The sequence below is a fragment of the Melozone crissalis genome, unplaced genomic scaffold (assembly GCF_028551555.1).
Source record: "Melozone crissalis strain CALT ecotype California unplaced genomic scaffold, PUWL_Pcris_2 ptg000013l_1, whole genome shotgun sequence".
NCBI lineage: Eukaryota > Metazoa > Chordata > Aves > Passeriformes > Passerellidae > Melozone > Melozone crissalis.
The window spans coordinates 1,954,731-1,967,302 of NW_026535791.1; the positions used below are offsets into that span (position 1 = coordinate 1,954,731).

At 37.6% G+C, this 12,572-nt stretch overlaps 1 protein-coding gene across 1 annotated transcript in view; it reads left to right on the plus strand.

Annotated features, from left to right (window-relative positions):
* The window catches only part of CUL5 (cullin 5), a 31,598-nt gene extending 21,578 nt beyond the window's left edge, over positions 1-10,020 (plus strand). Inside the window, exons 12-19 of the mRNA XM_054271684.1 lie at positions 348-480; positions 1,019-1,150; positions 1,763-1,886; positions 2,653-2,828; positions 2,947-3,108; positions 3,783-3,901; positions 5,158-5,281; positions 6,391-10,020. Of these exons, the coding sequence (XP_054127659.1) occupies positions 348-480; positions 1,019-1,150; positions 1,763-1,886; positions 2,653-2,828; positions 2,947-3,108; positions 3,783-3,901; positions 5,158-5,281; positions 6,391-6,585 (1,165 nt within the window). The 3' untranslated portion in view covers positions 6,586-10,020. The remainder of the gene's footprint in view (positions 1-347; positions 481-1,018; positions 1,151-1,762; positions 1,887-2,652; positions 2,829-2,946; positions 3,109-3,782; positions 3,902-5,157; positions 5,282-6,390) is intronic.
* Positions 10,021-12,572: the final 2,552 nt, after the last annotated feature.

The window sequence follows — 12,572 nt, forward strand, 5'->3', positions numbered from 1 at the left end:
AGGAGATGAGTGAAACATTTCACTGTAGCATTTGTTAATTCTTTACTGGAATATTTCTTTCCATACAACATTTTGTTGTTTCACACTGTATACTTCATTTTTACAGTTCTAAAATTGTAATTAGTTAAAATAAGCTATGGAAGCTTTCTCAAACTGTTTGGCAGTATTTATTCATTCAAGAAGAAAGAATCCCTAATTTTTCATTAGTTTAACGAGGATGTAAATTCACCACCAGGATCCTTGCCAAGGGGATCAGGAGAGAGCAGTCTGTCTTGTTAACAATGTGACTACTCCAGAATAGCAGGATGCTGTATGGTTTGAAGAAATACTGTTCTTCTTTTATCTAGTGTTGGATTGAAAACCCAGCCTGAATCCAAATGCCCTGAGCTTCTTGCTAATTACTGTGACATGTTGCTAAGAAAAACACCACTAAGCAAAAAACTAACCTCTGAAGAAATTGAAGCAAAGCTTAAAGAAGTGGTATGTTTTTGCTTTTTATTTCACAATTATTCTGAAGAAGGAATTTATTTGGTTTAATTTATTTCCTTATGTGGGTTGAGGCCTTGATCTTCAAAAGCAGTTGTGTGGGGTGTGATAGTAGAGAAAAGAGTTTATTTTGTTATGAAGTGTGTGTGTGTGTGTTTGAATATTTTAAATCATTTGGTGTTTCATGTCTTCTGTGTTGGTTCACAAAATTGGTATATTAAATTAACGCCTATATGAGACTGTAACATATTACAATAACTGATATTTGTCTAGAAAATAATACAGGGGATTTTCACATACCAGTGTCAATGTCTTCTTTGATTTAAGATAATTTCTTGATGTTTGAAAAATTAAGAAATTGAAGGTGTGATATTATGAAACATTGATTGCTGATGCCTATGATAGTGCTAACACAGTTGCTCTTAAGGCAATGTAGCCTTTCTCTAGTCATAGTCTGCAGCACCATTAGATCAGCATTCAGACTCGTCTGGCTGACAATGCAAATAAATATATTTAACTCTGTTTTTGACAGCTTTTGGTACTTAAATATGTACAGAATAAAGATGTTTTCATGCGATATCACAAAGCTCACTTAACGAGACGTCTGATATTAGATATATCAGCTGATAGTGAAATTGAGGAGAATATGGTGGAATGGCTCAGAGTAAGTAGCATCACATCTCTCTTTGGTTGTGTCTCATGCTTGTGATTAGTTAATATTCCACTCTTGAACTTAAATATCTTTCTTGCTTAGGTGAGTTTTATCTTTAATAGCAGGCCCCTCAGGGCATCTTAATACTTCCCTTCTATCACAGTACTTCGTGGAAGTAAAACTCTTTGGCTCTTCTTTAGTAGTGCCAGTGACAGATTTTAAAGTATTTCACATACAATTATCTAAAGGTTTCATATATTCCATATAAGCAAAATGCAGTGTACTTATTTAATTATGTAAATAATTTGAGATGCATTCTAATTTTGAATTTTATTTGCATGCCTGAAACATTCCTTCAAATTTCTGAACTCATGGATTCTTTAATGCGTGCATATGTTCTTCAGCACTTGAATTTCTTTAAAAGAATCACCATATGCCCTTAAGGGATAACTACTTATGATTTATGCAAAAAACCCTTTATATTGTATTGCAGATTCACTATTACTGTAAAGTGATGATACCAGTGTACTTCTTTATGCTTTTTATTTATTCGAGCTTATTATTTTAAACATAAAATTTTTGTTCATAGTTTTCTGTGTCATATTTACTGTTCTGTTTATGTAGGAAGTGGGAATGCCAGCAGACTATGTAAACAAACTGGCTAGAATGTTCCAGGATATCAAAGTCTCTGAAGACTTGAACCAGGCCTTCAAAGAAATGCACAAAAATAATAAGCTTGCTTTACCAGGTATTGTTTTCAAATTATTTGCTACTTTTTATTTCTCTTAGTGAAAAATAGCTCAGTTAAATCTTAGGTTAAAAATAATGTCAACTGCAGGTTGAACACAGTCTCCATGGCACTGTTGCCCCTAGATTGGAATTGTCTGTAGACTCTGCTTTCTCCTGCTGTTGATATTAGAGCTGTATCACTCTGTGAGTTGTTTTGGGTTTTTCTTGTCAGCAGTCTCATAGATTGATAAAGATTCCCTTTGCTTGTAGACAAATTGCAAGCAGGGGCTTGAATTGGCATCAGCCAGGTGAATGCCTGAACTACCTCCTTTTATGCCCTCATCATTCTTCTAGTGCTCCATGCTGTGCTCCTCCTTCATCTGCCAGCAGGAGAGCTGGATGCATATTATGGAGAGCATAAATCACATTCTGAGATTGTTTCACTGATGAGAGAGGCTGAGGAACATCAAGCATTGGACCTGCCATGCTGCAAACCCTTGATAGTGCTTATAAGCATCAGCTGTAAAGATGCACCAGTGTTTAAGGAGCTCTGCAGCAGCAAGGGAAAAAACCAGGTTTTGATCCGTGCTGCTGGCAGAAAGCCAGCGGTGGATAGAGTGCCTTAATGTTTAAGTGGATAGACACCCTGCAACTTTCTGAAAATTCAGTCCTTCATAATTGTGTTGAGAGTAGGAAAAAAACCCAAAACATTTTATCTATCTGTTATACCTGGTTTATCTATCTGTTACACCTGGAGATTCATATCATCCAATATCATCTTACAGCTGACTCTGTGAATATTAAAATTTTAAATGCTGGTGCCTGGTCCCGAAGTTCTGAAAAAGTGTTTGTCTCGCTGCCCACGGAATTAGAAGATCTCATCCCAGAGGTCGAAGAATTTTATAAAAAGAATCACAGTGGTAGAAAACTCCACTGGCACCACCTCATGTCCAATGGAATTGTAAGTGTGTAGTTTTCATTGTATCAGTCTTAATGACTGCACTCTCTGTGTATTTATAACAGTAAGAAAGCTTGTGATTCAGACATGCTTATAAGTAAAGTGTTCATCCTCTTCACAGATAACATTTAAGAATGAGGTTGGCCAGTATGACTTGGAGGTTACAACATTTCAGCTGGCTGTGCTGTTTGCATGGAACCAAAGACCCAGAGAGAAGATCAGCTTTGAAAATCTTAAACTGGCAACTGAGCTCCCTGATGCAGAACTTAGGAGGACTTTATGGGTATATCCCTTTCTCTTGAAACAGATTGCTTCTTGATTTTTGTACTCTGAAATACTGGATTAGTATTTTTAAAGCACTGCCTGATAACACTTTGAAATGTGAACGCCTTTCTTGGTAATTAATCAGTTGTAGTGCTGGCTCCTTGCACTGCTGCTGAACACACACAGCCTTTACGTTGACATGTTCTCTCTACCCAGTGTTACTTCACAAACTTTTGGAAACTGCAAGAATTTTTTGACCATATGCTGTCTAAAGCAGAAAGTTACAATTGTGTATTGTCAAGTAGGCTTGGTCTAACTCTAGGAAATTAGTGACACCTAATGTAAATGTAAATGTTCCTTAGAAATAACTTCAGTGTTTGCTTTAGCAGACTACTAATTATTTCGCTCATGAATAAAGAGAGAAATCACTTAAGTCAGACTTGACACCACTTCTGTAGCCATGAGTTTGTGTGTTTTACTACTTTGTATGATTTTGCTTATACTAACCCATTTCAGAAGGAGATTTGGTAAACCGTGTCCCCGCTCTGATATTACTAGTTCCAAACAAGGCTATGTGGTTCCCTCACTACAGTCAGTATTGCAGTGAATTATGGTTATAGAAAGTAGTTGTTTCCATTTAGAAAGTCTGGTGTTTTATTTTCATTCTTTCTCCCCCTTCCCTTTTCTCTGTAGTCTCTTGTAGCATTTCCAAAGCTGAAACGTCAGGTTTTATTATATGAACCTCAAGTCAATTCACCCAAAGACTTTACAGAAGGAACCCTCTTCTCGGTGAACCAGGAGTTCAGTTTAATGTAAGATGATGTTTGAAAAGTAAAATAACAATGTACTGTTTTATAACTAAAGGAATTCACTTTAAGTTAACCTTTGTTCTTGAACCTAGACACATGCTTTGCTGCCCTGCAATCACTTATTTTGGCAATAGTTATGCTTCAAGTAGGTGATTGGACTAGATCACCTCCAGCAGCCCCTTCAAACAAATGTTTCTATAATTCTAATTTTTGTGAAATTTCTTACACACTTAGGGATGAAGTGCAAAATTGGAGGCTTTGCTATGTTCCAGTTAGCAGTAAGTCCATAAAATTTCATGGAAGACAGCCTCTAATCACAGCAGTAGTACTGTATTGATTATTATACACACACACAAGTTCAGAAACAATGATAAGTTAACAGAAAGGAAGTGAAGTTGCTTAATGATGTGGTGTGCTGTCAAGAGCAGGGATTTTTGGTGTGGCTCTCCCCAGAGAGGAGTGTCGTTATTTCTGTGAGAATTGCAGTGCTCTTTTATTGGTGCTTTGAAATCCTTTGAGCACAAGATAATACAAAGAGAGAATGTCTAAGTGATACATACTATGTTCAGTGTGGTTTACTTGCTTCTGCTTGCCTCCATTCTCAATGTTTATGATGAGAACTGGCTCCTTGCTAGGAACCTCAGATTCTGTGTCTCATTCTCAGCAGCAGCTGGACATCTGGATCTGTCGAGAAAGAGAAAGAGATAAGTGACGAATCTGCTTTCCTGGGGCTTAGTTTGTTGCCCAGGGCCATAATGCTTATTCCTGTCATCAGGATTCTGAACTTTGGGAAATGATGATAGGACATGACAGAAGACAGAGGCTGTAGAGAAAGTTTGTGGGTGACCACTGAAGAATGCCATCAGTTTCTTTGTTGCAATAGCTGGGTTTTGTCCCAGACAGTTCTTTGATGGAATATTAACTATCCATATTTCCTGAACTTTGTTGTAAAACCTTCCTCCAAAAACTCTACATGTATGTAATTAAATTGAAATATATTTTCCTGAAGTTCTGTGGTTTTAGCTGCTGGATTTACTTGTAATGCTTGCTAGCATTATTTAGGTTTCATTGTGCAGAGACATTGGCATTGAGTTTTGATCTGTCAGACAGCTCTCTCGCTGCTGCAATGCTAATAACCTATAAGTATCTGATCTGTCATGGTACTTGTTGCTGCTGTAGTTTAACAGGAATTCTATAATTGAAAGTTTTGGGGTTTGTATTTTTTTTTGCTCACTTTCATGCAATATGACTTTTTTCAGAAAAAATGCTAAAGTTCAGAAAAGGGGCAAGATAAATTTGATTGGTCGATTGCAACTTACTACAGAGAGGATGCGGGAAGAGGAGAATGAAGGAATAGTCCAGCTCAGAATATTGCGAACCCAGGCAAGTAACCTGCCAGAGGAATACAAAATTCCCCTGTTTCTTTTGTTGCATTGTCATTACTGTAATTTGTTGTATTATCATTACATGCTGCCCACCATTGGATGTTGATGTATGAAATGGGTGCCTTTAAATGCCACTGGAAGTCACTTCTGCTGTATGACTCTAGATCCTTGTGAATACCTGATTCTGCATGTGTGTTCGTGCACTTATAGCTATCAGCCTCCTGTTCTGAAGTACCAGGTCATCATCTTCAAAGAGGACAAAGCAGATGTTACCCAAGTGGTGAAGGCATACAGTGTGGGGTGGGTGACAGCAGCAGATTGGCCAAGTTGACTGACACTGGCCACCACCATGAATAAACAGCATTGCTGATCTTGAGATCTCTTTGATCTGTACGAAAAGAATAATCTTGGAGGTGGAATCACGCTGTAGTACAGTACTATCACTTCTCCTTAGAGAAGAAGTTGAAAAGTGCATCTTAGCTGTACAAACTGCAGCTTCCTGCTCTGTGGTTGATAGTCAGCTACTCATGCCAAATCTTTTGAGCTGACAGTTTAAAAAAAGCCTGAATTTTTTCAGGCATCAAGGATCATTACATACAATGGAGTCTCATTTTGCCTTCAAGTTTCAGGTCTGTTCTGTCAGTCAGGCTGGATTGCAGGCCATGCGCATTGTGGGTTGTACCACCTGATGTAACATGATGTGACCATTCTGGCAGCAGCAGGGTTAATGCCTGGTTGTACTTAGGAAATGAATGAAATGTTAACAAGGTATATCACGAGTCACTAGTAAACTGCAACTTCTGCACAGGGTGTGAGTTAACATTTGGTTTTAGTGAGTAATTCACACTCTAGATATAGGATTTAACTGCTCCTTTGACTGGAATAGTCTTAGATGTCTTGCATCTTGCCAGTGCTTCATTCTTTTCCTTTATCAGCTTCTTTGTAAAAGCAGTTCTATATGGACTAAAAAATGCAGTGTATTTCTGATTTCTAAGGAAAACTACAGATTTCCTTGCTGTCTTTCCTTACCAGGAGCCTCCTATTAATGCTGTGTTCATTTTGTCACTTCACCCAGGTATTTAAATTTTTTTTCTTGTGCCCCACTAGGAGGCTATCATCCAAATAATGAAGATGCGCAAGAAAATTACTAATGCCCAGCTTCAGACTGAACTGGTAGAAATATTGAAAAACATGTTCTTGCCACAAAAGAAAATGATAAAAGAGCAAATTGAATGGCTTATAGAGCACAAATATATCAGAAGAGATGAGTCGGATATCAACACCTTTATATACATGGCATAATTGGAGGACTCTGCAGGATGCTGAGAACATAAATGGAAGGGTGCTTGGACAGACAGCTGCAACAGTTTGTGCTGCAGAAGGACTTGTTATGACTTTCGTTACATATTAAAATCCCTGCCTTACCTTACAGAGGACTATATTTTGCCAATCTCATTCAGCTAGCATGATGGCATTCCCTTCATGTTGCACACTTTTAACAGCATGCTGTTTTGTGGGAAACTTGCATTCATGAAGAGCCCATTGTGAACTTTTTAAAGTAGATTTGATTTACACCCACCAGGAAGAATACAGGTTTGGGTTTTTAGATGACCAGTACTTGCACAAGGAAAAAATATTCAAATATTCATGCACTGAGGAACTGCTATTAGTTTTGTTTTGGGTTTGTTTTTTGTTTTGTTTGGTTTTGGTTTTTGGGTTGTTGGTTTGTTTTTTTTTTTAATGCAATTAGGACTAGAAGTAGCACTTTCACTTTTGTGTTTTGGATCAACAGAGTAATGTACTGTCCATCTCTGATCCTTTTCATGTAATAACATTTGAGACACACAAACACATGCGTCACAACTGATCCGTATTTGTTACAGTTAAAACCTGTTTGCTAGAGCAGTGCTTCAATCTAGTAACTGGATTTTAATAATTAACATATTAAGTGACACAAAAGTAATTCCAAGTCATCGATGATATTTTTCCCTAAACAAGAGATCATTGTTTTTAAATTGTTTCCTGTAAACAAGTGGATATGTTGTTACCTTAATTTGGACGGGTGATTTGCTACAATCCTTTTTGACAAGGTAAAAGTTTCTTGAATGATACTTGACTCTAAAAGCAGTTTTCTTGGGTGGGTCTGCTATAGGAACAGAAATATTAAGTGTATTTCCTTGTACATTTAATATTTATATTCCAAATATTTCAGTATGACTACATATATCAGGATGCATTAAAGAGTAATTTATGCACAACTCCCACAGAAAGAGAATAACACTTGAAGATCCCTGTACTATTTCCTCAGTGGTAACTTTTATATACATGCAAGGTTAATCCAATTGGACTAGTCAACATCTTTATATGAAAAACAAACCCTCTGCTTTCCATTTGGTAACTGGTAGGGTAGGAAGTACTCTTCTAATGAAAATGATAAAACGCTAAGGAAAAATACCTTGTTCAGTGTATGTAGAGAGAGTGCCAAACACACACCAGGAATCTCAACTTCTTAATGTTACCTCTTCCATTCTCAATCATCTGAGATAGTCATTTGGCACTGCCCTACTCTCTGCTGTTCTGAAATGTCCCAGCACGTACTGGAGCGATTCCATGAGTCATAGGAGCAGAGTGCCTGTCTTAGGACAAAGGTAAGTTGCGCTTTATTCAGTTCTGTATGAATATTTCTTCTATAAATTACAAGTGTGTGAAGTTATTTTTTAATTAACCAGTTGAACTATGACATCTAAAGGCCTCATCTTTGATGATGAAATGGGGAAGAGGATAAAATTAACTTTAGTCAAAAAAGAAAGCCTTCCAGTAAGTAAGAGGAGGAGTTTTACTTTCACATGGTTACAGTAAAGTATGCAGAAGGAGTGGTTTAAAAGCAAACCCTCCAAGAATGGCTGTTTGCACCCTTAAGCAGGCTGTGTGCTCTGTTACTAATGTAAATGCCAGTGTGACTGCCTGAGAACAGCGTATTTGGACATCTGTTTGAGTAAGAAGTTTTTGGTAGCGAAGGTTTCATGACCAAGAGATGTAGAAATCAAGGCCTAGCCAATTACAATTGATTGAAATCCTATAGTTTGTGTTCCATGCCTCTATTGACACTCAAAAGTAGATGCTGTTTAAAAATATTGCATCTTTTATGTTGGCCCTGTGGTGTTGCAATTCAGAATCAAAAGGAAGTGGTGCTCTGTGTAGTTAACCAATGAAACTATTTGAACATTAGAAAACAAAATTCTAATAAAACACTTTGTGCTGCAAGACTTTCAGTCTTTGTAACTTTAAAGTAATAAATGTTTACTTGGGATAACGGGGAGAACATGACAGTCTGAGCACACTCTTCAACGTGAAAAATTCCAACCCTAACCAGAGAAGCAAGGTGTGAAATGGTCACATGGAAAGAGCTGCCAAGAGGATAATGCTAATTTTGAAGCCATTGGTTAAATTTGAGAGAGAAGTTTAAGACAGATACAACTCTTTAGGAATCTGGAATGTATGCAGAAAGGAAAAGCTTGCTAAAAGCTAAGGAGCTACACATTCCCTCAACTAATAAATACAATACAACCTGATTGTTACCTATACATTTCTGAAAACCTGGGATGGAAATGCAGTTGGTAATGTGCCTATGACATGGTCATTTTTTCTTGAAATATATACCAGAAATGGATGTCGGGTTTTTTATGAAATCTAGGATAGACACCAGCAAATTTGTTAAAGATGCAGAATCACGTTTAGCATCCTTCATCAGGTCACTTCACCAATATGCACTTAAAACTAGTATTACCTGGGGCACAGGGAGATACCTGGGGTAAGCTGTTCTTTTGGGGAGGGTAGAGTTCAGATCTAAATGAAAACTATTCTTCACTTGCAATATGGCAACAACGCACTTTTAAGGCTGCAATTTTTAGCTATGAATATATATGTCCAAAGACCTAGCTTAAGGAGGTGCTGCATCTGAAAAACACGTTGCCACACACACTGCCACGGTGAATAGCTAAGGAACGAAATCTGGTATAGAAGGAGCGTGGGGAAATCGCTCTTAATGGGTTTAATTAAGAAATACTGTTAAATCTTTCTCTGTCCCAACAACTTGATGATAATCTCAGTTTCAATTCTGAAGTCTTCCATTTTCCTCTTTCCACAGTTGGTGTCCCTAGCTTCTACTTTTACTCATTTATTTTTCGTTACGACTGTAATGCAGTTACATTTCCAAATGACAATGTGACTTTCTCATTTTCATATTTTTAAAATTAATATAAATGTTCTGAATGTTCACATCTTGCATTTATCTGCATTGGGATGCCATTGTCCTGTAAAGTGCAAATTTTAAAAATACAATTGGCAAAAAGATTTGATAGTTTTACAGAAAGATTTGCTATCTCAAACTGTTTTCTATTTTCATCTAAATGACTGGGATGCTATCTTTGTAATTCTTTAAGGTCATATTTGTGAAATAAACAATACATGAAAGCTTTCCTGTCATATACACTATATGTAGTCTGGAGTGTTGAGCAAACTCGGGTTCCTGAGTTGTAATAACTATCTCCATATGGTATTTACAATTTTGAATGTGTGCCACTACCAAGATAATAATGCTGTACAATTTTGAATGGTGGTAGTTTCTGTATGGCAGTCCAGCTGAACTATTTTGATGTACTGCTTAATTTTTGAATTTTATTTTTTAAGTTGTATAATTTATTTTCTTGCAAAATAAAAATGTAATTTAAAAGACTACTCATTTAGCAAGGTATTTTGGTGTCTCATCCTACGAAATTTTTAAGTTGAATTCAGGTGCTGCTCCTAAAATTGCCACTGTATGTATGAAATTTGCCTGACTTCAAGTCCCAGCAGCTGTTATGATCAGAGTAATTAAAAAACAAAAGTGGAGACTTTAAATTCTTTTCTTGGTAAAAATTTTTATGAATGTAAGATTATATGTAGAGCTATTTAGTCTTCTGAATTCTATTAAAAGATGAGCTGTAGTCTTTCAGTCAGTGTATCAAAGCCTACCATGCCAAAAGTGGCTGGGAGTTGCCTAACTTAGTTTATGGCATTTTTAAAAAGGTTATGTTTCTGCAACTCACAGGGATGAACTTGGATTGCTGCATATTTTGGTTGATTTGTCTCTGAAGTGATTTACAAGGTGCATCACTGAAGTTACTGGTGTTGCTGCGAGGACCTTCAGGGAGCTGATCCTGCAGTAAATCGTGATGTGGGAACAGTCACTTGCCTGAAGGAGTGCTTTTAATGTAATGGCTTTTCTTCTCTGATTGTTCTTGCCTTTTAATGTGAATCTCTTTTTAAGTTTCAACTCTCTCCTGTAAGTGCAGCAGCTAACCATTGGTGTTTTGTGCTCTCTGGTACATGCAGAGTTTAGAACTATTTGTATGGAATAAACAGCTATTTTTGAGTGAGTGCTCAGTACTGTGCATGGCAATTGGCCAACTGGCAGTTCATGTGGGAAGAGTTTTGATGGCAGGTTGTTATTATTTCCAAACTTTTTTTCCCTCTGTTAGGGCAATATGTAGTCTTTCCCAATGATTTTTCAGGAGAAGTTGTTCTCTAGAAGCCAGTTATTGCAGGAGTTTCTTGGCTGAATTAACTCCTACCCCTGTAAATTGATCACAGTTTAGGTAGAGTCGTTGACGTAAATACAAAAGGCTTAACCTGGTTCATTCTTCTAATAAAGTGAGAATGTGGCTTTATTTTCTTCTTTGCTTTACCTGTCAACATGCAATCATAGAATTGTTTAGCCTGGAAACGACCCTTGAATCCAACTGTTAACCCAGCACTGCCAAGGATACCACTAAACCATGTCCCTGAGTGCCACATCCAGTAAGTCCAGGGATAGTGACTCACTTCCCTGTTTTACTGCTTGACAACCCCTTCCATGAAAAAAAGTTTTTTTAATATCCAATCTAAACCTTCCCTGGCACAACCTGGGGCCATTTTTTGTTACTTGTTAGAAGAGACCAACCCCACCACCCTTGGCTGCACCCTCCTGTCAGGCAGCTGCAGAGAGTGATGAGGTCCCCCTGAGCCTCCTTCTCTCCAGGCTGAACACCCCCAGCTCCCTCAGCTGCTCCTCACAGCACTTGTGCTCTTGATCCGCTCCCTGGATATCTCAATATCTCTAGGTAGACATGGTGCCTGGCATTTGATCCTCATTTATTTTAGTGATGGAGATCCACTCTGGAAATTCAGTTGGATACTGCGCTTCAGCTCCTGCACAGCCTTAAACACTTGCTAGAAAGAACAGCTGGAGTCACAAATGGCAGCTGCTGCTTCCCTCTGTGGATCCAGGGCATGGCCAAAGCAAATACCAGCTGAGATAAGCAAGAGCAGCACAGTGTGACTTTTTAATAGTCTGTGACTGGACATCAAAAGTAACCTTGAAATTAGTACATCATAGTCAATCTTGGTGAGAAGAGATGATGAAAAAATTAAAGAATGTTAGCAGGTTATATCCAGGTTTATACCGCAGGAGTAAAGGCAAGTTAAATGAGAATTTTCTGGGTTTTGTTCTACCTGTTTTCAGCATTACGTATTTCTGAAAAATATCTTCATCCAACCTGGCTGTTTTTGCTATATGGTACATATATATTTTCAGAGTAAAACCTTCAGTTTTTCCTGAGACAACATTTACCTTCTGTTTTTCCTGAGACAGTATTTATCAGTTCCTATGTTATGTATGGTTTGAACTTGAAAACTGTCTCTAAATCAAAGGTCTAGACTAGACCACCTTAGAACATCAGCTACTGAGAGTCAAGGAAGCAAAGGAGTACAAATGCTTCCCTCGCCAGTGCCTGTGCCAATCAGCCTCTTGCTGCATGTCTGGAGAATCTTTGGATATATATGGAAAGCAAGAAGTATTTTACTTTTGAGAGCAAAGCCAAAGTGAAATCCTCTCTCACTGGAAAATGAATGAGATGTAGAACAGAAAATCAATTGAAATAGTTTTGACAAATGTTAGTTCTACAATGTGAAGATCAAATATTAAAAAAAAAAGTCAAGATAGCAAATGGATGTTAACAGGTTGTTGAAATACTCTTGCTTTCTAGTGCTATATCCAAAGCCTGGTTCTTGGCAGTTTTTCTAGTTTGGGGTACAGGTGGAAGGAAAGGTGCAAGTAAATGCTTGTTTATGTGACTGGCAGACCTCAGCTCTGGGGAATGCTTCATTCACTTGTGGGTTCTGTAGCAGTATAGTAACTCCTTCGGGGGCTAAAAAAGTGGTTGAGGAGAAGAGACGGATCAGAAACAAATACAGAATTGCTTGTCCTAGAC